This window comes from Homalodisca vitripennis, unplaced genomic scaffold, assembly GCF_021130785.1.
Source record: "Homalodisca vitripennis isolate AUS2020 unplaced genomic scaffold, UT_GWSS_2.1 ScUCBcl_5162;HRSCAF=11768, whole genome shotgun sequence".
Classification (NCBI taxonomy): Eukaryota; Metazoa; Arthropoda; class Insecta; order Hemiptera; family Cicadellidae; genus Homalodisca; species Homalodisca vitripennis.
The window spans coordinates 26565-49661 of NW_025781291.1; the positions used below are offsets into that span (position 1 = coordinate 26565).

The window sequence follows — 23097 nt, forward strand, 5'->3', positions numbered from 1 at the left end:
TACACTGGCACTCAACCAAACCCCTTGGAGGGAAATATATCATCATTGAACTCAATCTTGTCTATGCAGAAATGAGGTCATGTAAAGATCGTCTATAGCTCAATTCTTTCTAGAGATATCTTGCAGATAGTTAGGCTACACTGGCACTCAACCAAACCCCTTGGAGGGAAATATATCATCATTGAACTCAATCTTGTCTATGCAGAAATGAGGTTATGTAAAGATCGTCTATAGCTCAATTCTTTCTAGAGATATCTTGCAGATAGTTAGGCTACACTGGCACTCAACCAAACCCCTTGGAGGGAAATATATCATCATTGAACTCAATCTTGTCTATGCAGAAATGAGGTTATGTAAAGATCGTCTATAGCTCAATTCTTTCTAGAGATATCTTGCAGATAGTTAGGCTACACTGGCACTCAACCAAACCCCCTGGAGGGAAATATATCATCATTGAACTCAATCTTGTCTATGCAGAAATGAGGTTATGTAAAGATCGTCTATAGCTCAATTCTTTCTAGAGATATCGTGCGGATAGTTAGGCTACACTGGCACTCAACCAAACCCCTTGGAGGGAAATATATCATCATTGAACTCAATCTTGTCTATGCAGAAATGAGGTTATGTAAAGATCGTCTATAGCTCAATTCTTTCTAGAGATATCTTGCAGATAGTTAGGCTACACTGGCACTCAACCAAACCCCTTGGAGGGAAATATATCATCATTGAACTCAATCTTGTCTATGCAGAAATGAGGTTATGTAAAGATCGTCTATAGCTCAATTCTTTCTAGAGATATCTTGCAGATAGTTAGGCTACACTGGCACTCAACCAAACCCCTTGGAGGGAAATATATCATCATTGAACTCAATCTTGTCTATGCAGAAATGAGGTTATGTAAAGATCGTCTATAGCTCAATTCTTTCTAGAGATATCTTGCAGATAGTTAGGCTACACTGGCACTCAACCAAACCCCTTGGAGGGAAATATATCATCATTGAACTCAATCTTGTCTATGCAGAAATGAGGTTATGTAAAGATCGTCTATAGCTCAATTCTTTCTAGAGATATCTTGCAGATAGTTAGGCTACACTGGCACTCAACCAAACCCCTTGGAGGGAAATATATCATCATTGAACTCAATCTTGTCTATGCAGAAATGAGGTTATGTAAAGATCGTCTATAGCTCAATTCTTTCTAGAGATATCTTGCGGATAGTTAGGCTACACTGGCACTCAACCAAACCCCTTGGAGGGAAATATATCATCATTGAACTCAATCTTGTCTATGCAGAAATGAGGTTATGTAAAGATCGTCTATAGCTCAATTCTTTCTAGAGATATCGTGCGGATAGTTAGGCTACACTGGCACTCAACCAAACCCCTTGGAGGGAAATATATCATCATTGAACTCAATCTTGTCTATGCAGAAATGAGGTTATGTAAAGATCGTCTATAGCTCAATTCTTTCTAGAGATATCGTGCGGATAGTTAGGCTACACTGGCACTCAACCAAACCCCTTGGAGGGAAATATATCATCATTGAACTCAATCTTGTCTATGCAGAAATGAGGTTATGTAAAGATCGTCTATAGCTCAATTCTTTCTAGAGATATCGTGCGGATAGTTAGGCTACACTGGCACTCAACCAAACCCCTTGGGGGGAAATATATCATCATTGAACTCAATCTTGTCTATGCAGAAATGAGGTTATGTAAAGATCGTCTATAGCTCAATTCTTTCTAGAGATATCTTGCAGATAGTTAGGCTACACTGGCACTCAACCAAACCCCTTGGAGGGAAATATATCATCATTGAACTCAATCTTGTCTATGCAGAAAATGAAGTTATGGAAATATCGTCTATAGCTCAATTCTTTCTAGAGATTTCTTGCAGATAGTTAGGCTACACTGGCACTCAACCAAACCCCTTGGAGGGAAATATATCATCATTGAACTCAATCTTGTCTATGCAGAAATGAAGTTATGGAAAGATCGTCTATAGCTCAATTCTTTCTAGAGATATCTTGCAGATAGTTAGGCTACACTGGTGTTCATCTAAATTCCATGGAGGGATATATACCTCCATCAAATTCTTTGTTATCTATATAGAAATGAAGTGTCATGCAAAGTATGGTACTTTGTTATTATTCGGGGGCAACTATTTTTGAAAGAGTTTTCTCATCAGGGACTTAAAATAACTATATGATGAGAAATAACAGACTTTATTTGATTGACTGTAAAAATTAAAAATGTCATTATAACAATCAGTTCGTTTTCTACCTCCCATAAGTAACCAATGCCTTACGAGTCTCCAGTACACACCGAACAGTATCAGCTGAGGCAGCACAAGTATTGAAGGAATTGCACCCATCGACCTAAAAGCTGAAGAACGAAATAGGAATTATAAGAACCATAATAGGCAAGGAAACAGAGATGATCTTTTCAGCGCATGGCAGGAAAGATGGCAAGGGAATACTGCAGGAACGGCGCACAGGACACAAAACTCTCATCAAGGACACAAGAAGTTGGACAGAGAGAAAGCATGGAGAAATCGACTTTTACATGACTCCGTTTTTACTACATGGCAGCTATCTGAAGAGATTTCACCTGATAGATGACGATGGTTGCTGGTACTGTGGAGAGGTGGACTCAGTATACCACACCTTCTTTCTATGCCAACGATGGGAGGAAGAATGGGAGCACTTGAAGAACATGACTTCAAATCATCAACTAGCCCCAGACAGTATTGTGCTCCATACATTGAATATATTTTTGTAAAGTATCAAATGTAGTTAATTGCATTAATTTGTTTACTAGTACTTGGTTTCAGTGTGGTTAAGGAGGTCTAGAGGGTCCACATTTACCTAGACTCTAGAGAAATAGTAAAATTTGTTACTTTTAGTTTGATGTAAAATATTTTGAATAAATAACACACTGTTTATATGTGATGCGGAAAGCGAAAAGGGCCCTTATGTTGGAAATTTTCAAATCAAATCTGTTTTATTGCTGAGATAATAATTACATCGTATGGCAAACGTCAATTAATAATGATATCCTAAAATTTCAGTCATTCATGCTATAATTTACATACAGACATACAATCTTTACAATCACACCTCTTTCATTCATCGCCAATGCAACCCACTTTGAACAGCGGGGTCAGTCTTCTAGTTAGGCAGCCTCCCAGTTGAAAGCCAAAAAACTCATTATAAAATGCTTGAGACACCAAGAAGTGTTTTAGGCGAGTCTTAAATGCCTTTGGTGTTGGAGCATCTTTGATTGAATTGGGCAGTCTGTTGCAGAAAAAGTAAAATAAAAAGCAGTAAAATTAAAAATTGAGTAATTGTTATATCCGAATACAGCAAAAATTCTGAACATTTTTGACACTAAACATATTTTGATACGATGCAATTTGACAAAGTTATGGCAAGTTGTTATATAAACACTCGGAAACTAGGTTATTGAGAAAAACTCATTTAAAAGTTCAATCTTTTACAAAATCTTTAATTTCCATATTTAAGAGCTCAGACACACAAATTATTTTTTTATACTTTATAGAATAAGGAAAATAAAACATATAGTTACTTAATCCAACGAAATAACGTTGAAAAAATACTTAACTTTAAGACAATTACAATGTTTTGGCAAATTTACTCTTATATTGCTTAGACTGAGCGCTTCCGCTTGTTGCGTCTGGCTTTTGTAGTCTCCTTCACTTGTGCTGCATTTTCTGCCGGCCCATTTGGATTCCCTTCCTCTTCTTGACTGGCATTGTCAGGAACTTCTGGGCAAATAATATACTGAAACTGTTCTTTCCGCAATACTGACGGATATTTTTGAAAAGGTATTGTTTCCTCTGCAGAGTCAATCCATTTGGGAAACCTTCCAGTGTACGAAGTTCTGTCTCATCAGTTGTAGTTGGAAATATATTGTGTACAACAAATATTTCCATCAAGAGTAGTTTTGCAATTCACTACTCCTTTCTTTGAATTTAGAAATTCAAAGTGATTGTAACTTGTTAAACGAGGGACTTTTTTACATCCTTACTCTGCAAGAAAACTTAACCAGTCAAGTATCGGGACATGAGACATACCAGCTTTATTACAAACAGACACAGCTGAATTAAATTTTGATATTGGCGTTGACTGTTCAATGGTTTCAGTTAAATCACTCACTGAAGATACATGACACGTTCTGAACATTTTCTTCAGAAGGCCAAATCCCCAGTGGCAAGAAAATTTGGTGTGTCCAACTGGCATGACTGACAGAACAATATTCTTATTCATATCATGAAAAACTCTCCAGGTTAGGTAACCTATCATTATATTGTTTTTATTTCGTCCCACACAATTGTCTGCGTGAACATACATTGTATCCTTACCATGGCTGAATTTACTAAGGTAGTCATGAAAAAGGTGCAAGGACCTGGTTGCATCGGGACACTTGGAATATGGACTTGCTGTGCCATATCAAAACTGTAGTGCACTACTTTCAGAATCAGAATCAGAATCATTTTATTGTCGTCCAACAATTACAAAATTGTATTGACAAAGTCAAATATGATATTAAAAATATCACTAAGTAGGCCTACAGAGCCTAAAATAAATACAATCTATATCTATGTTAAAAGTTTAAAAATTGTAAGTCACTAAAATTAGCATAAAAAATCTCATCTACAGAATAAAATGTTTTTCTCTTGAGCCACTCTGCAACAACATTCTTAAACCTACCAACAGAAATTGATCTAGCACTTAATGGTAACTTATTGAATAGCCTAGCTCCGGTTATTGCATAGTTCTGTTGAGTTTTACTTAACCTAGCATATTGCACATCAATTGTATTTTTAATTCTAGTGTTGTGTTCATGGTTAAAGCTTCTAACATTGAAAGAGTCGAGATTTTTCCTTAACAAAAACTAAACTGTGTAATATATATATACATGGAAGCGTAAGTATACCCAGTTCTTCAAAAAATGGCCTACAGGACTCATTGTCGCTAATTCCTACTATGCAGCGTATGGCTTTCTTTTGCCACTTAAACACAGTCTTGGCTCCACTAGAGTTGCCCCACAGTAAAACCCCATACAGAAGGTGTACATTAAAGAAAGCGTAATATGCACTAATGACAAGATTAAGACTTGTATACAATTTTAGTTTTTTTAGTAGAAATATTACTCTTGCCAATCTAATACATAAATGGTTTGTATGGATTCCCCAGCTAAGCTTTGAGTCTAAATTGATACCAAGTAGTTTTACAGACTTATTTACAGAATTACGTAAACTAAAGACAATTTCCTCGGTCTTGTTATTATTCACAGTTAATTTATTAGCAGAGAACCAGAGATAGGACCTTTCCCTCATATAGCCCATAACGACATCATTTAATTTTGAGTCTCTGTCTGATGATAACAGAGTAGTATCATCAGCATACAAGACAACCTTACCAGGGACAAATTTAGGGAGATCATTAATGAAGACAGTAAACAAGAAGGGGCCCAAGACTGAGCCCTGGGGAACCCCGCTTGCCACCCTCTTAAGTCCTGATCTCTGGTCACCTACTTTGACAAGCTGAAGTCTATTGCTCAAATAAGACATAATCAAAGACAAAGCATTGTTCTCCAGACCATAATATTTCAATTTTTGAATGAGTTCATCATGAGGTACAACGTCAAATGCCTTACTTAAATCCAATAACACAGCAGCTGTTTCTTCCTTATTTTCAAAGCTATTCAATACATAAGATACAAATATTTTCTACAGCTTTAACAGTTGAAAGATTTTTCCTAAACCCATACTGAGATGAAGAAATCAAATTATTGTACTCAAAGTAATATTCCAATTGGTTTTTCACAATAGTCTCTATTAACTTTGATATAACGGGTACTAGGGCAATAGGCCGGTAATTGTTTAAATTCATTTTGTCACCCTTCTTATGTATAGGTACTGTTATTGTTATTTTAAGGCACTGTGGATAATATATTCCATCAGTAAGCACCCAGTTTATCAGCTGTGTTAAAGGATAGATTATAGCATCTAATATTTCCTTTAACACAAAGTTAGAAAGTCCATAGACATCTTCTGATCTGGAATTACTTAACCTACACACAAGAACTATATACATCTCTACTATTTACAACTGTCCACTTAAAACTAGATAAGCCAGGGGGTTTTAATACCTGACGATTTCAACATATCAACAGAACTTGCTACATCTAAAATATCACAGTTATTTTTTAACACATTAACAACATTAATAAAAAAGCTATTAAAATCATCAGCTGTTATTGGGATTTTTTCTTTGGCTTTGTTAGGCACACGACCTGTTTCAGCGTTTATAACTTTCCATGCAGCTTTACATTTATTGTGTGACTCAAAAATAAACTTTTCATTTGCTCTTTTTTTAGCCAAAATAATTTCCTGCCTATACATTTTCTTAAGCCTACCATGAATTGCCATACACTGAGGATCAGTCCTTCCTTTTTCATGACTTAAGTCTAGCAATAGCCTTATTTCCCTTAGCAGAGGAGTGTACCAGTTCAACTTTAAGCTTTTAGACTTATATCTAGGCCTACTATGGTTGACAAGACTTTTCTTTTTTAGAGGGCATGATTCATTTAAACAATCAGATAAAACTTGCAGAAAAGTTTGAAAAGCTAACTCAATATTAGTTACTGTTAAAAAAATGCTATCCCAGGTTACAGATCTTAACCTATGCTTAAGTCTATCTAGACAAGGTTTGCTCAAAAGCCTATGTGTATCAAATGTACAGTGAATATTTTGAAAAGGTTCAGAAGATGAGGTTAGGTGTTGCATATTATAATTTAAAAGTAGTGCACAATGGTCAGAAAGATGAGGTTGGATAATTTCACAGGTGAGCATTGAGGGGTGTAGGTTTAGTGATAAAATTATCAAGACAGGAGGTTATAGGACGGGTGGGCTGGAAATTTAAACAGACAAAATCAAGAGATCGTAGAATATTAACAAAGTTTTGCACTTTAGGGTCGTCACTTTTTGGATCCATGTTTATATCGCCAGCAATTATCATCTTGAAATTTCTGTATTTATTTAAAAAAGTCAATAAGATTAGCCAGCTTCTCCGTAAAGATGTCGACTGACGAATCGGGTGTACGATATACAGACACAGTCCAGTAAGCTCAAAGTAGGAAAAAAAAACTATCACAGCCACTTCAAATTGCTTAATTTCACACAGGCAATGGATGTCAACAACTTCAAACGCATGTAAAAAAAGTGTTTTTAACAAATATTGCCACTCCGCCAAATGAAGTAGGCCTACAATAACTAGCAGCTAGTAGAAAAACCTGCTGGTTGATAGAGCAATATTTCATCGTCTACACACCAGTGTTCATTAATGCAAAGTATGTCACAATTGACATCCTCAAGGAAAGCATCCAGCTCGTTAACTTTATTTTTAATTGACTGAGTGTTTATGTGCACAAAATTTACATCCAATTTCAAACCAGATATAGATTGAGAAGGACTAGGATCACTCACCTTAACTGCAAACTTTGGTAGGCCTAAGTTACCAAACTCGCACCATGGTTTGATTCCAAAAAAGACTCACTAGGAACATTATGAGAATTATTCTTCTGATTATATCGAAAACGAGCCACATAAGTCCCAACTGGCCAGAAATCTGCATTGTACACTTTATCCCAGAGGGTAACGGGAAACACTAACCTTAAAAGAACTATAACCAGGGTACCTGTTCTTAAGTTTCGTAACTTCATAGTTACCGTTTGCACCTTCATTAATATATCTTTTCACGGCCATACAGTCAACATCCTCATCAAACCTGGATACAAACAGAAACCTACTCTTCTCGACAACTTTGAGTTGGTCATTTCTTGTTGCACGACCCGTAATAATAAAATCAGCGCGATTTCGGTTTTTGCAGTTTATTGAAACCAATATTTACACCACGCTTTCTTTTGGCTTGAACTACTTTGAAATCCGTACGATCGGATTCAACTTTACTCATCTTCGTAATTGTCCCTGATTCTGATAGTGACCGTTTACCCCAAACAACAGTAGAATAGGAATTGGGGACTGGAACAGAACTGCCTTGCTTAGAGTTAGGAGACTGAGTATTGTCATGAAGCCTCACAGGTGTTTGCCCATTAACACGACCAATTGGATCTTCTGCAGGCTTAGAAACTTTTTCCTTCCTCTTTGGAATAGTTATTTCCCTCAAAAAGCTGTTTGACGGAACAGAATTTCGTCTGCTTATGCATGAAGAGATGTCAGAGTTGACCACTGGAGTCAAATCAAATTCATCATTAATAACCTCACTAATGTTAGTTTCATCATCAGTCCTATTTGAATTATTTACCAAATATAATGAACTTGTGTTTTTAGGAGATTGATTTTAAAGCACTAGAATAAGAGGTCCGACTACTATTACTAGTTAAGATATTGCTAATCACTTCTGAATGATCGGTCAAAATTGAGGTTAGTCTAGCGTTCTCGGCCAACAGATCGGTAACCTGTTTACGAAGATCCTTTTGATTCTGAGTTATATCAAAAATCTGGTCTGTTAGAATTCAAACATTTCAATTTCTTAAGAGCAGCACTATTAGGTTCACATCTTAGATTCACATCTGTCTCAAAACTACCACGTGACTCTTTAATAGTTTTGTGGTAAAACCCTCTTTCTTGCAACACAAGTTCAAGGTGACTACTCATTTTTTGCAAGTTCTGCATTTTCTCCTGAACTGTTGCTTGTACCATTTGTGCACCTGATGTGTATTGTTTTTTACACGCCTCACATATATCAGATCTTGGTTTCATCACAACAATGTATCCACAGGCCTCCCTCCAAATATTTAAAAAAATTCTATAGGAAACTGGGTTTTCATTCATATCATTGGTAAAAGACGCAGTGTATTTGTCGTACACAGAACGTTTAGTTTCGTTGGAAGGCAACAACTGGAGATTAGCATTAAACAGTGCTTGCTCTACAAAGCAACAAAATTGCATTCTGTTCTGAAAAATTTTGGAGAAATTGGACAACAAATTGTGCTGACTGAAAAACTCGTAACGTTTTTTGCTACTTTTCCAGCATTGCCATGTTTTTTTTCCCCTTTGGGGCGGCCTATTGCCATGCACTTAAGCCTCAAGGGCTTTTTGTGCACCCCGGAAACACACCATGAGGCCCACCAGTCTACATACAATGCCAGGTCACGATACATTTTAGTTAGACGCTTCATTTGTTTTTCTTTAACATTTTGAGCAAACTTAAAAGTATTTTTACATACTTCCTCCCCTTTTTGCCCGTTTTCGTTCAGTTTGCTTATGTTTTGATCGCGCAGTTTCACTGGAATATATATAATGCTAGAGAGCGAAGCTGACTTAAAATAACCTGTTCAAGTTTGTTTACGTGAGATTCATACAAATCTAGTTCTGCAAATTCTTGGCGTATTATTACTATATATATACTAGCAAAATCTCAACTTGACCTTATCTATAGAATCTGTTTGGAACCCAAATGTTAATTTTAATATTCTAACAACTGTGAATGTAAACAAAATTTCGAATTAAAAACATAGTTTTTCACATATTTCCCTGATTAGGCTACAAGATTTTTAGCTCTGTTTCTTAGCGAGCACAAATATACTTTTGGATATTTCCTAATGAATCAGTCAAAGGCATTTAGCTTTTATGTATATAGATAACATGAAAATAGACAATTAAAACGTTAAAATATTTGGATTGATATAAGCCTCTTGGTTTTGTAAGAACATTATTCAGTATCGCCGGTTCATATACTAACTCTATATAATAACACAGTAACAAATCTTTTAAGATATATCATATAAATTGTCTTAACATTAGCAATGTAATAGTACTAATAGCTGTTTCCATAGAACTATTAAAATTTTTTAATAGATGAAATGGCTGTTTTTAGTGCATTATTTTAATAAATTTTCTGGAGATGTGTCCTTGGATTTTTCTTTATCTGGGGATTATTCCATACTCAAAGGTCCTCCGGCAGATCCCTCAAACACATTTTTATCTTCATTACTGCTTGGTTTATTATCGTCATTTGTATTATAGTTTTAAGGTCAATGAGAGGGATGTATAAAATTGATTGTCATTTTTTATTTGTGGTTGTGAAAGCTTTAGGTTTTTTTTATCTGGAACGATTTTAAAGAAATTAACCTAACGCCAAAGTTTTTAGATACAAATATCTCATGATAAGTTGTTCATAAGCCTACGTTATTTATTCTGGTCACACTTGCAGTTCTTTTCAGACCAAACAATTAACTTCATGGAACTGTAACTATTCTTCACAATATAAAATCAGTAGTTAATTTGAACAGTAATGTAAGATTTTTGTAGTTTAGTTGAAAACATCAACAAAGCATGTTGAACTGAGATGTTACGAACAACTGGTTGCTGTTTGTATGGGTTCAAAACAGTTAGACAGAGAAAAGGAAATTTTATTGTAGTTAGTCATAAATGGTGAATAACGGTTTGTTTCAACAAGTAAATTTCTGCAAATCCCACTAATATAGGTGAATTTTTACACATTTAAGCTAAATTGCATTTTTATTGTAAGAAAAAGGGTTTTCTCACAAATTTATACTTTTTTTTGTTAGTTTGAATTTGCTAGTTAATAAAATAAAAATGTTAAAAATATTATTTTAAGCATGTACTTTCTCATCAAACATGCTTTACAAATAATCTGGATTCTCCTATAGGTACTTGTACGCAGATGGTTGAAAGATTACCAGTCAATGTACGGGTTCAAACTACTCGGCATCGTTACAGCTATTCATCTGATAGGCACGTCCATGCATGCAAGCTGGAAGTGGTTCTTCACACCGAAGACGAGTGAGTTCGCCGCTGTGGAGGAACCTGCGTCCCAGTGTGCTTCGGCACGGAAATGCCCCTTGTGCCTCGAAGAAAGGAGAAATGTGAGTGCCACACCTTGCGGACACCTCTTCTGTTGGTCATGCATCCTCGAGTGGCTCCAGACACAAAACCAGTGTCCTCTTTGTAGAGAAAGAGTAGAACCTTCAAGGATTGTTCCTCTTAAAAACTATCTGTGATAGATTGTTGTTATGTTGCTAATTACTTAGAAACTGGAGGTATTTATTACACTTATGGTAGGCTATTCCATCCAAGCTAAGAATTAAAATTGTGGAATTTTTCATAAAACAGGATGGTTGAAATGTACTGTAAGAGAAGTTTGTGATATTTAAAACTGGTAGAATATTTGTTATTTTTCTAATTTTATCTTTACATCATTATTAAATAAAGCAGTTATATCAACATAAGTACTTAACCTCTTAGGTCAACGTTATGGCGTTATATGGATGCTTTATGTGGTTTGGCGTCCATATAACATGCAGTTATGATGGCGTGAGTAAACAAAGCGGTGATATTGTCTTACTGAGATGTATTTCTAGATTATTTATGATAATAAAATTTATTTATTTATTTTTTCTAAGTGTTTTATATTGTGATATGTCATCTGAAAGCTAAGATAATTTGTCAAAAACAGCTCAGGATAGTGAAATTGATTGCTGGATGGACAATTTTATTAAAAGCATTCAAAATAATTATGTAACAAAACTATTGTATTAGATTTATTGCAAATTTCATTATGAGAATGTGGTGAAAAAATCATGAGATCTGACCAAAACTAGCCAGGTAAAATATTGAGGCTTTACTATACCTTTGAGTGTTCATACTAATTTTGTCCAAAAATGTCCTGCTGTAGCAGATGCTACCCTTGCCCTATGTTAAAGGGTTAAATGCCTAATGAAAATGTTGACTGGAAAACTGGATCTGTGAACGGTTTCATATTCTTGGCAGTACTACCTCAGATGATAAACTTTGTTAAAGTCAAACTATTAATTGTTATTGTTTTTTATATTTTATTATTGTTCTTATTAAATAAATATACTTGATGAAACTTGTGTTACTGGGTTCTTAAAATGTCTATTGTACTTTATTGCTTTAAGTATATTTAGATACAAAACTTGATACACTTAAGAACACATTCTTGAAAGCACTCATTGGTAGAATAATGAATTTTGATGTTTTAAAGTTTTTTTTATATGAGTTTTTCAATGTTTTTTAAAGTAGTAGAAATGTAGGTAAGTTTGATTACAAATTGATTATGGCGTTTGTGAGTTACATTATTTTTGATAACTGCCCAGTTTGATTCACGTCAAGTCTAAAAACAGATTTTGCTGGTTTGGTGTAGAATTCCAACGATTGTGAAAAACACTGAAAATTGCACTAAACCATTGATCATTAGTCTACTTTTCTCCAAACCAGATACTGATTCTTTATATTATCACATTTTGAATCATTGGCTACAATGCATATAAATGTATACAATGCTTATCTAAGCTTTACTAATCTAAGCATTGCTTTTTTTCTGTACATTTTCATAAAATCAACAAAATCATAGAAACATGTATTATATGTTTTATCAGTTTGGGTCATTAGTGCTTAACATTTATTGTAATTTCTAAGTAAGTTCTTTCAAAATGTGTACTTTGGTTACCACATACTATAAGTAATTACCGCTAATCTGAATTCTTTCCTGTTGGTGAATTATATAAATATGTAATTTACCAACAGCCCCCAATCGTCTTTTCTGTATAGTGTCTTCGTCTGTCTTTCCAAGTATAGTGCAACATCGTTAAGTCGGACCTCCTTTTGTCGGGTCTCTGGGTAACCCAGATCAGTTCAGGAAAATTGTAAATTAGGTTTTATTGTCCGCCCAGACTGAAAACGCGGGAGGTCGGATGTTTGTTTATCAGTAGACGAGGAAGTCAATGAGTCAGCCGGAAGCACAACAACGTGGGGTGAGGGAAGGAATAGCCTACCTGCTCAGTTCAAGTTGTCACTTTACAGTTTACGTGTCCTGATTCTTTTCACTAAAATATTGTGCCAGTTCAGTTTGTGTGTGTGCGTTCATTTATAACGCCAGTAGCTTTTATCTGTTATAAATGAACTGCAGATAACAACTACAACTTTTGTTGCAGTTCTGTGTTTTTAAGCAGTAGCAACAAAATGCAAAATGTTGTAACTATAGAAAAACGGCTCGGAAATTTTTGGACAAATTGATAAAGGTGAGCCATCAAAATTAATTGCATCTGATTACGGAGTTGGAACTTTACGGTCTTAGCCTGGAAGAAAAATAGAAAAACATTGGAGAGTTTTGTTTTAAAATTTTGTCTAAAGACAGTTTGGATAATAAGTGCAAAGCAGAGATAGCTAAAAATGAACCGCTGAATGAAGCATTACTCGTTTGGTTTTGTGCAGAAAGGTAAGGTGGTTTACCATTATCAGGTCTCATTGTACAGCGAAAGGTTCTTAGTTTGAATTTGCCAGGTTTGATCCAATATTTATTACTGCCTCGAAAGGTGGAAAAAATACCATGGTATTCACCAACTTACTGTAACTGGCAAAAGCTTGTCTGGCAATGTTGAGGCAGCCGATAAATTCAAGGAAGAGTTTGAAGATTTTGTAAAAGTTGGAGAATTTATTAGCAGATTAAATTTATAATGTTGATGAGAACATTGAAGGAAGAGAACATGAAAAGGAAAAAGGATTATTCCGGATATTGGACATCATTCAGTAATACAATATTGATATTGTATCACTCAAAGATGGAAAATATCCAGAATAATCTTAATTTCTTCACAATCCTTCCATCGTCAAAAACAAACTTTAAACAAAAAACTATGATCATGTCATAAAAAATAAAAGATACAAGCTGAATTTCTTTTTCGAGTAGATATTGTTACGGAGTGATTGGGCTAGAACAGTGCACATAAGTCGGCTACCGCAATTGAACTATCTCAATAGTGAAAATGTTCACTGTAATGCGTGATCTTGTGTGTAAATTGGAAATGTGTGTGCAGTGTCATTTTAAATGCATGATGATGTGTACTAAACCAAGTAATTCAGCTTGTATCTTATATTTATTGACAAACACTTATCATGACGTATCACAACGTTATAACCAGGTTGTAGCTTTTACAACTGAATCAAACTGAAGATGGAATGAAGTAAAGTACTACAATATCAGTTTAGGGAGGCAGTAACCAAAAACAGTGTAATTTCAAAAACAGGGTTTTTTAATGAGAAAACATTTGAAATAACAGTTGTTGGGCCATAATCTTCTTATCTTATAAATAAAAATAAATGGCGAAATGTGTTGGTAAGCGCTAATCTCGATAACGGCTGGACCGATTCGGTTAATCCTTTTTGTAAAGTGTCCATTGAAATCCCAGGAAGGTTTGTATGAAGAAAAAGTTACCTGGGATATTTTGGAATTCAGAAAAAATTGTAGTTTAATGTTTCATAATTCAAATTAAACTGGCACTTAACAGCTGTTGACAGCTATAGTTCGACAAAATTTCTGAAACATTTGTTTACATTTAAATTTTATCAATAACTAGCGGGCCCGGCGCGCTTTGCTGCGCATTTCAATAATTTTTTGCAAAAGTTGCCCGCGGCTTCGCACGCAATTTCCCGTTGAAAACAGTACACTATATTCACTTATTCTTTTTCTATCACATTCTAAACATTGCTGAGATAATTGATAGTCGTTCCATCGTGAGCCTCTTGGGCGTATTATGAAGGTATGTACCATATTCCTGCCTCTATCTAGCTGTTACCCACGGCTTCGCACGCAAATCTTAAGAACCGAAGTCCTTATATTACTTAGTAAATTTTTTTTTTTACTATAATAAATTTTAGATTAAATTAGTTATATCTCCGATGCCACGATTGAGCTTGCTTTGTTGTCTCGATCGAGAGAATATGTACACACGGAGTTTTGAGAACCATACTTCTGTCAAAAAAAACAACTAAGGTTGATTTTATAACATTCTTTATATTTGTAGCCAACGTAAGATAGTAATTATGATATCTGCATTACTCTTCTGATCAAGCATGAGCATGGTTTATATTAAATAAATATTGCAGTTAAAGGTGAATTTTTACGTCAAATTTGAATTGTATTATCTGGATAGTAAAGTCTATGTTTAACAGTGATTGCAAAAACAGTTTAAACAAAATTTGTCGTTTCTCTTAAGCTTACTCTATGCTTTAAAACTATAAGTGTAATATATGTTTACAAAGAACAGCTGATTAAAAATTTGAAAAGACGTTAACATATGTTTGCTGCAATGCATTTCTTATGGGTATTTCTGTAACCAGTGGGGCGGAATCCTGAATCGGGAAAGGGATGGGCATAGCTTATAAACCTTCTCCGTGGAAAAATACATATACGTACAAATTTTCATCATGATCGGTCCAATAGTTCACGATTCCATAAAGGACAAACATACAAACATTCATTTTTATATATATAAGATAAGTAAACAGTGCTTGATCGGTAGTGTAATGCAGATAGTAAATAAAACATTAATATATAAATTTTACTCCAGATTGCGCCAGTGACGAATTAAAATCATCTGATGCATTAAATACTGTTATAAAACTAACCTTAATGAACAAAGTTATGAATGTTTTCACATAAGTTACTATAAACTGGTGGGCTCCTTTGACAATATGATATTACATTTTAACATTGGTTTATGGAAAAACAGAGAAATGAATACTAACATGACTCAAAGATTCATTCTTTCCTTGGCTACAGTCCAAAAAACAAGTGTAACGCAAAGCGTTAATAACGATTATTTTGGAATGTTGCATAACCTTGATAAGGATTTCCCCCTAATACCGAAAGTACATAAGAAGTAGGTAGGACTTCCTCCTAGGTTGTAATAGGCTTTTCAGTCCTACTTATGTGTGTATTTTCTTCATCAGTACAAGGCAAACTCAATTATGTCTACACAATATTGACCAAAATAGATTTCTGAGAACTAGATAATCGAACGTATATAGTATTTTGATCGAGGCAATATGGCAAGCTAAACTGTGACATAGTAGGTAAGTGAATTTAAACGGTCTTCAACAGAAGTAGGCATTTCGGTCCTACGTAAGTATATATATTTTTACTTCGTCAGAACAACAAGGCAAACTATACTATGGTACTGGAAATATCTTAACCTGAAATATATGACATGGACTGGAAATATACGCTTTTTGACTGAAGTAAGTTTCCGAGGAGACCTGTGTGATCCGAGATTTGTGTTTTCTTGTTCGGGATGACAAGACAGATTCAGTTGTGACATTATGAATATAATTAATTAGAACCAGAAAAGCTCCTACACGTGCCAAACATGATATAATAATTAAGTTAAACTCTGATACTATTTACCATGAACTTAAATAATATCTACCTGATGTATGCCTACTTACGTTTTTAAATTTTTATAGGACTCCCATCATATTACATCATAATTATTTTTACTAAGTAATATAAGGACTTCGGTTCTGAAGATTGCGTGCAAAGCCACGGGTAACAGCTAGTATAAACTTAAAAATTATCACTGTAGTGTATTAAATGAAATATATCTTTAAAGAACTCAATATACAATAAATTGAGATTAGATACATGGTGTATACATAAAAGACAGAAGGAAATAGAAAGGTTTTATGGTATATACAAAAATTACTATAGTTGAATTGATTACAAAATAGGACTGGCGCTCGGCATAGGAGAGGGAGCGGCGTTGCCACGTTGATATCGCTTGGCGTTACAGGGTACAGCAGATCTGGTAGCCACGCGCGTTTCACTGACCCTTTATTGAGTCTTCAATTGATTATATTATTATTCTATTAATTTCTTCATTATGGTTAATATTTTTGAGTAACTTTTGGTCATTTACACGAAATTATGATCAAGTTCACTCATGACCTTGTATGAACTTGTTGTGCTCATACTTTTCGTTTTGGTGTTCATAAATGAAACAAACTCACGTAAATATTTATTTAAATAATGACATAAATATTTGGTTGCAAATTTTATTTTAAATATCATTACAATTGGGTAGATAATAATTGTGATGTAATTTTAAACCAGTATTCATAAAAATGATTTAGAATATGATTTTTAAGTGTATAGTTTTGTCGTATTTGCATGCGGAAATAGAATTCAAAATATATTCGGTTTATTTTTTCTTTCTTCATGTCTGCTTCAAATGGGATGTTGGATTTCTGTAGCCATTCCACCATCAAAAATGAACAGAGTCATCTGTCCAAGCGTTTGTTGGGGAGAGGTTTGTGTTAACCCATGTCTTGTCAATCCAGACTACTTCATCTAAATTTAAGTTCTTCATTTGACGAAGAAACCTACATCTGGTCTTTCAAAAAGTACTTTCCGTTCCCAACTGACTTGTACTTGAAGCCAAGTTGTTTTAAAACAAGTGAAAGAGAAGATTTGCAGCTGTTAAATAAATCGGCATCCTTCAATGATTGAATTAGTTTTTTTAAAGTTGGATATTGCTTTCTCCTATAGTATGCATACACATGACGACGGATTGCATCTTTTTGGAAATTATCCAGGTTTGTAACTCGTTTCTGACGTGGAAGTTTCTTTTTGTTTGGGGTATGTACTTCTCCACTTCCTCCCTCATCAATGTTTTTCTTCTCCTTTGAACACATTTTTACAACGGTATTTTTATTTATGCCCAGGGCCGCTGCAGTTCGTTCTACAACTTTGGCAACGGGTAAGAGTGGCCCATTGTTTGTTTTTTCCTGCTGGAAATATTCTTTGGCAGTGAAAACAAGTTTTCTGGCTTGAGTGCGCAGAGGTACACCACGTCCTACGTTCTGATAATGTAAACGCTTAAGATGAATGCGCGAACGCCCACGACGTTTCACAGTTTGGTTTTCTGCATTCATGATGTAAATATAATCATTAACTACCAGTACGAAGGTTATGAAAGTACAAAATAGTTTGTTACACTACTGTAGGTCTAAGTCACAGCTAAGTCCTGAAAAGGACTGTTAAACAACGGTAACACCACTACAGTTGCACAGAACACTAGACTACAAAGTGAAACGCACGAGTCTGTTACTAGGCAGAGACTGAGACTGAGTGACGTGCGGATATGAAAACGGCAACGCTGTGCGGTTTACTCGAAGCTGATTGGCTGCTCTCAGCCGTCGACTGCGCCCCCCTCCACCGGTCCCAGTCCTATTTTGTAATCAATTCAACTATAAAAAATGATTGCCTTCTATGATGTCTTTATTTAGTTCATGCTCCTGCTAAACAGTATATGAATCAATAACATGAATTTTATTTTTATTTATTTATTTTATTTCTAATGGAAACCCATTTTTACAATTGATTATATTATGGTAAAGATAGCGTGCTTGAACAAAATATAATAATATAAAAGAGTTAAATATAAAAGTATGGAATTGGAGACCAACAAGGAATAGGAAAAGAGGAAGACCTAGGTTAAGGTGGAAAGATGGAATAGAGAAAGCCATGCAAAGAAGAAACATTGAAGAGGATGCATGGCTATGCAAGAGACAATGGCGTATTGACTGCGACAAACGGCCAGAATAGCTGTAAAAGTCACCATATAAATAAAAGAGTTAACAATGTTTTCATAAATAACAAAGATACTAATAATAACATGAGTAGGGTAACAATATAAACTATAGACAGTAACAAGTAACAGATAATAAAGTATGAAGTAAGATAACAATAGATTAACAGTGCAATTACGATATGAGAACTGAACATATTAAAGAAAAATCAAACAGTCGAGCTTAACAACACTAGTAATAAATAACAAATGGCAATAAACAAAAATATTAAGTAGGAACAACAAGAACTATTAAATAAAGTTATAGGAGTATTCACATTATGTCTGTGGTGGAAAGATTATTAGTCTTAGGCACTTCTTGAAGGCAGCCGGAGTGGTGCTGAAGAAGTCCACCTCACCGGAGACTTTGTTACCCTCCCTCCCCAGACGAGGAATACAACTCGTATTTTGTATCATACATCAATGCACCTGCATAATTCAATGAAGGTAAAGAAAAACAGGTAGATAAGCTTTAGAAACTATAGGAAATTATTACAATTATTATAGAAGTGATGGGTGGATGGCCAACAAACTGGCTGTAGGGAAACAATGTTGGCTTTCCCCCCGGATTAATATTTTAAACCTCATGCATTTTATGCCCTTAGTTTTAGTCGCGTTTTGAACCTCAAAAATTGTCCTCCGCCCATGAAATCGGCGTCCATTCAGTTTATTATTGGGAATAAATAAAAGTCTCAAAGAGCATATTAGGCGCATTGTTGGCCCTATGTAATTTGATATTTAGTAACTATTAGAAACATAAGGTGAACTCATGATGAAAGATGTGTGATTAGATATTGTGGTGCCAGTCCTTTATCAAAATACCTTTTGAATAGACATCATAAATTCAAAATTATTGTTAAAAAATTACAGTTTAATTTGTATCTCTCTAAAAACTACTGTGTTGTCAATAACAATGAAGAGAGTAGAACAGTATTAAATTATTAAAATATACACAAAAACCAGTCAAAAAAATTAACCGTACCTATTCCACGTTTAGAGGACAGTATTGTGTCACATATACGTTAATAGAGGTCAGCAGTATGTCCACCAGTCCCATGTGTCTCGAGGTCAGCAGTGTGTTCACTAGTCCCATGTGTCTCTCGAGGTCAGCAGTGTGTCCACTAGTCCCATGTGTCTCTCGAGGTCAGCAGTGTGTCCACTAGTCCCATGTGTCTCTCGAGGTCAGCAGTGTGTCCACTAGTCCCATGTGTCTCTCGAGGTCAGCAGTGTGTCCACTAGTCCCATGTGTCTCTCGAGGTCAGCAGTGAGTCCACTAGTCCCATGTGTCTCTCGAGATCAGCAGTGTGTCCACTAGTCCCATGTGTCTCTCGAGGTCAGCAGTGTGTCTACTAGTCCCATGTGTCTCTCGAGATCAGCAGTGTGTCCACTAGTCCCATGTGTCTCTCGAGGTCAGCAGTGTGTCCACTAGTCCCATGTGTCTCTCGAGGTCAGCAGTGTGTCCACTAGTCCCATGTGTCTCTCGAGGTCAGCAGTGTGTCCACTAGTCCCATGTGTCTCTCGAGGTCAGCAGTGTGTCCACTAGTCCCATGTGTCTCTCGAGGTCAGCAGTGTGTCCACTAGTCCCATGTGTCTCTCGAGGTCAGCAGTGTGTCCACTAGTCCCATGTGTCTCTCGAGGTCAGCAGTGTGTCCACTAGTCCCATGTGTCTCTCGAGGTCAGCAGTGTGTCCACTAGTCCCATGTGTCTCTCGAGGTCAGCAGTGTGTCCACTAGTCCCATGTGTCTCTCGAGGTCAGCAGTGTGTCCACTAGTCCCATGTGTCTCTCGAGGTCAGCAGTGTGTCCACTAGTCCCATGTGTCTCTCGAGGTCAGCAGTGTGTCCACTAGTCCCATGTGTCTCTCAAGATCAGCAGTGTGTCCACTAGTCCCATGTGTCTCTCGAGGTCAGCAGTGTGTCCACTAGTCCCATGTGTCTCTCGAGGTCAGCAGTGTGTCCACTAGTCCCATGTGTCTCTCGAGGTCAGCAGTGTGTCCACTAGTCCCATGTGTCTCTCGAGGTCAGCAGTGTGTCCACTAGTCCCATGTGTCTCTCGAGGTCAGCAGTGTGTCCACTAGTCCCATGTGTCTCTCGAGGTCAGCAGTGTGTCCACTAGTCCCATGTGTCTCTAAGAAGTCAGCAGTGTGTCCACCAGTCCCATGTGTCTCTAAGAAGTCAGCAGTGTGTCCACCAGTCCCATGTGTCTCTAAGAAGTCAGCAGTGTGTCCACCAGTCCCATGTGTCTCTAAGAAGTCAGCAGTGTGTCCACCAGTCCCATGTGTCTCTAAGAAGTCAGCAGTGTGTCCACCAGTCCCATGTGTCTCTAAGAAGTCAGCAGTGTGTCCACCAGTCCCATGTGTCTCTAAGAAGTCAGCAGTGTGTCCACCAGTCCCATGTGTCTCTAAGAAGTCAGCAGTGTGTCCACCAGTCCCATGTGTCTCTAAGAAGTCAGCAGTGTGTCCACCAGTCCCATGTGTCTCTAAGAAGTCAGCAGTGTGTCCACCAGTCCCATGTGTCTCTAAGAAGTCAGCAGTGTGTCCACCAGTCCCATGTGTCTAAGAAGTCAGCATTGTGTCCACCAGTCCCATGTGTCTCTAAGAAGTCAGCATTGTGTCCACCAGTCCCATGTGTCTCTAAGAAGTCAGCAGTGTGTCCACCAGTCCCATGTGTCTCTAAGAAGTCAGCATTGTGTCCACCAGTCCCATGTGTCTCTAAGAAGTCAGCATTGTGTCCACCTGTCCCATGTGTCTCTAAGAAGTCAGCAGTGTGTCCACCAGTCCCATGTGTCTCTAAGAAGTCAGCATTGTGTCCACCTGCCCCATGTGTCTCTAAGAAGTCAGCATTGTGTCCATCTGTCCCATGTGTCTCTAAGAAGTCAGCGTTGTGTCCACCTGTCCCATGTGTCTCTAAGAAGTCAGCATTGTGTCCACCTGTCCCATGTGTCTCTAAGAAGTCAGCATTGTGTCCACCTGTCCCATGTGTCTCTAAGAAGTCAGCAGTGTGTCCACCTGTCCCATCTGTCTCTAAGAAGTCAGCAGTACGTCCACTTGTCGTATGTGTTTCAAAGAGTTCAGCATTGTGTCAGCAGTAGTTCTCGAACTATAATTCGAGTATGAATCTGAGAAGTGGTTCTTGGAATTGTTCTCAATGCTTCAGCTATAGATCTTGTTGTCAATCACTGCTGGTAGGTTTATGGTTTATCGTAGTTTTTTATTGGCTGTGCACGAATGTAATAAAACAACCCTGTTTTATCAAGTAAAACTTATCAACTGGTTATAAATTCTTTATTGGAGACAATCATTGGCTGAGCTTTAGCAATATCTTGAAAACGAACTGAACTATAGACGCAGTTCTGCATTTGAGTTTGATTATGGTGAATTTCACGTCATGGGATTTGGCTGGACTATAGACTATAGACGCAGTTGTGCATTTGAGTTTGATTATGGTGAATTTCACGTCATGGGATTTGGCTGGACTTCAGTGAATATATTTTTATCGATGTTAAGGGTAATTAGGATGGCAACAAGTATATACCAGAATAAATACATTTGTAAACAAGCTCAGTATATAGGAGATTTTAACAGTGACACATGTAGCTTTATTAATCCAATTCATCTAACATAATTTTGTGTTGACTTGATGTGTAAACTTTTATTATTTAAGTAGTAATATTAAACCAAATTTAATAAAAAATGTAAATGTATCATGTGGCAAGATAACTAAAGAAATACTCGCATTTCATATGTACACTTGAAACTTTACATGAAACTTCATTTCTATAGAAGTTGTTTCATTCATCTTGACAAGAATGAGTTCTATGATGGTGGATGTAAACCATGCAATTTGGCTGAGCATCATTGAAGCCTATCACTCTGGAGGCTGACACAATTTTTATTTTATTTGCTGCGGGATGTAAAGATTTCATTGGTGTGTGTTTTTTTTCATTCTATCTGCCTATAATGAAATGAGCTAAAGACTTGAAATTTTACATTGAGCTTCACGAGCCTGTTACATGACATGTGGTGTACTCCAACTGTGTTAAATAAAAAAGTATTGGTCCTTTTTTGCAAAAAGAGCCTTGTAACCTTTAGTCCAACACTCAAAAGAAAGCCAGTTGTAGCTTGCTATCCCAGGATTTGTATTAATAATCATAAAAAATAATTAATTTACCTTAGAAAATTAATATCGTACAGTACAGTCGGTAGAAACTCTTATTCATGGATGTAAATTAATATAATGATTGGTTTCATCACCACATTGAAAAATAATAATAGGAAACGAAAATCGGTATAACAAATCATAATTAAAATCTGATAAATGCATATGTTATAAATTGCAATTCCTTTCAGATTCAATAAATTGTAACCAGGTTGTGAACTTTGAAGAGGTCACAGTGTCAGTTTAAAACAGGAGCGCTGCCAGAAATTTCTTCTAGAAGAGATTTGGCCATCTAACTATCGGTGGATGAAAGAAAAAAATGAAATGAAGAAGAATGAAATAAAAAATTAAATGCCATTTTCTGCTACTCTAATATTTAAATGAAGTAAACTTAGCAGGGCCGCAAAAGCCTACAATAGCATGTGTGGTTAGCCAATTAATGAGTG

The 23097-nt window shown here is 36.2% G+C and overlaps 1 protein-coding gene and 1 pseudogene across 1 annotated transcript; both read left to right on the top strand.

Annotated features, from left to right (window-relative positions):
* The window catches only part of LOC124373260, a 31813-nt pseudogene extending 19873 nt beyond the window's left edge, over window positions 1-11940 (top strand).
* Window positions 11941-19536: 7596 nt separating this feature from the next.
* LOC124373261 (keratin-associated protein 10-8-like) lies at window positions 19537-21584 on the top strand. The gene is made up of 2 exons (XM_046831645.1): window positions 19537-19601; window positions 20627-21584. Exons 1-2 carry the CDS (start codon window positions 19537-19539, stop codon window positions 21582-21584), a joined length of 1023 nt encoding a protein of 340 aa, XP_046687601.1.
* Window positions 21585-23097: the final 1513 nt, after the last annotated feature.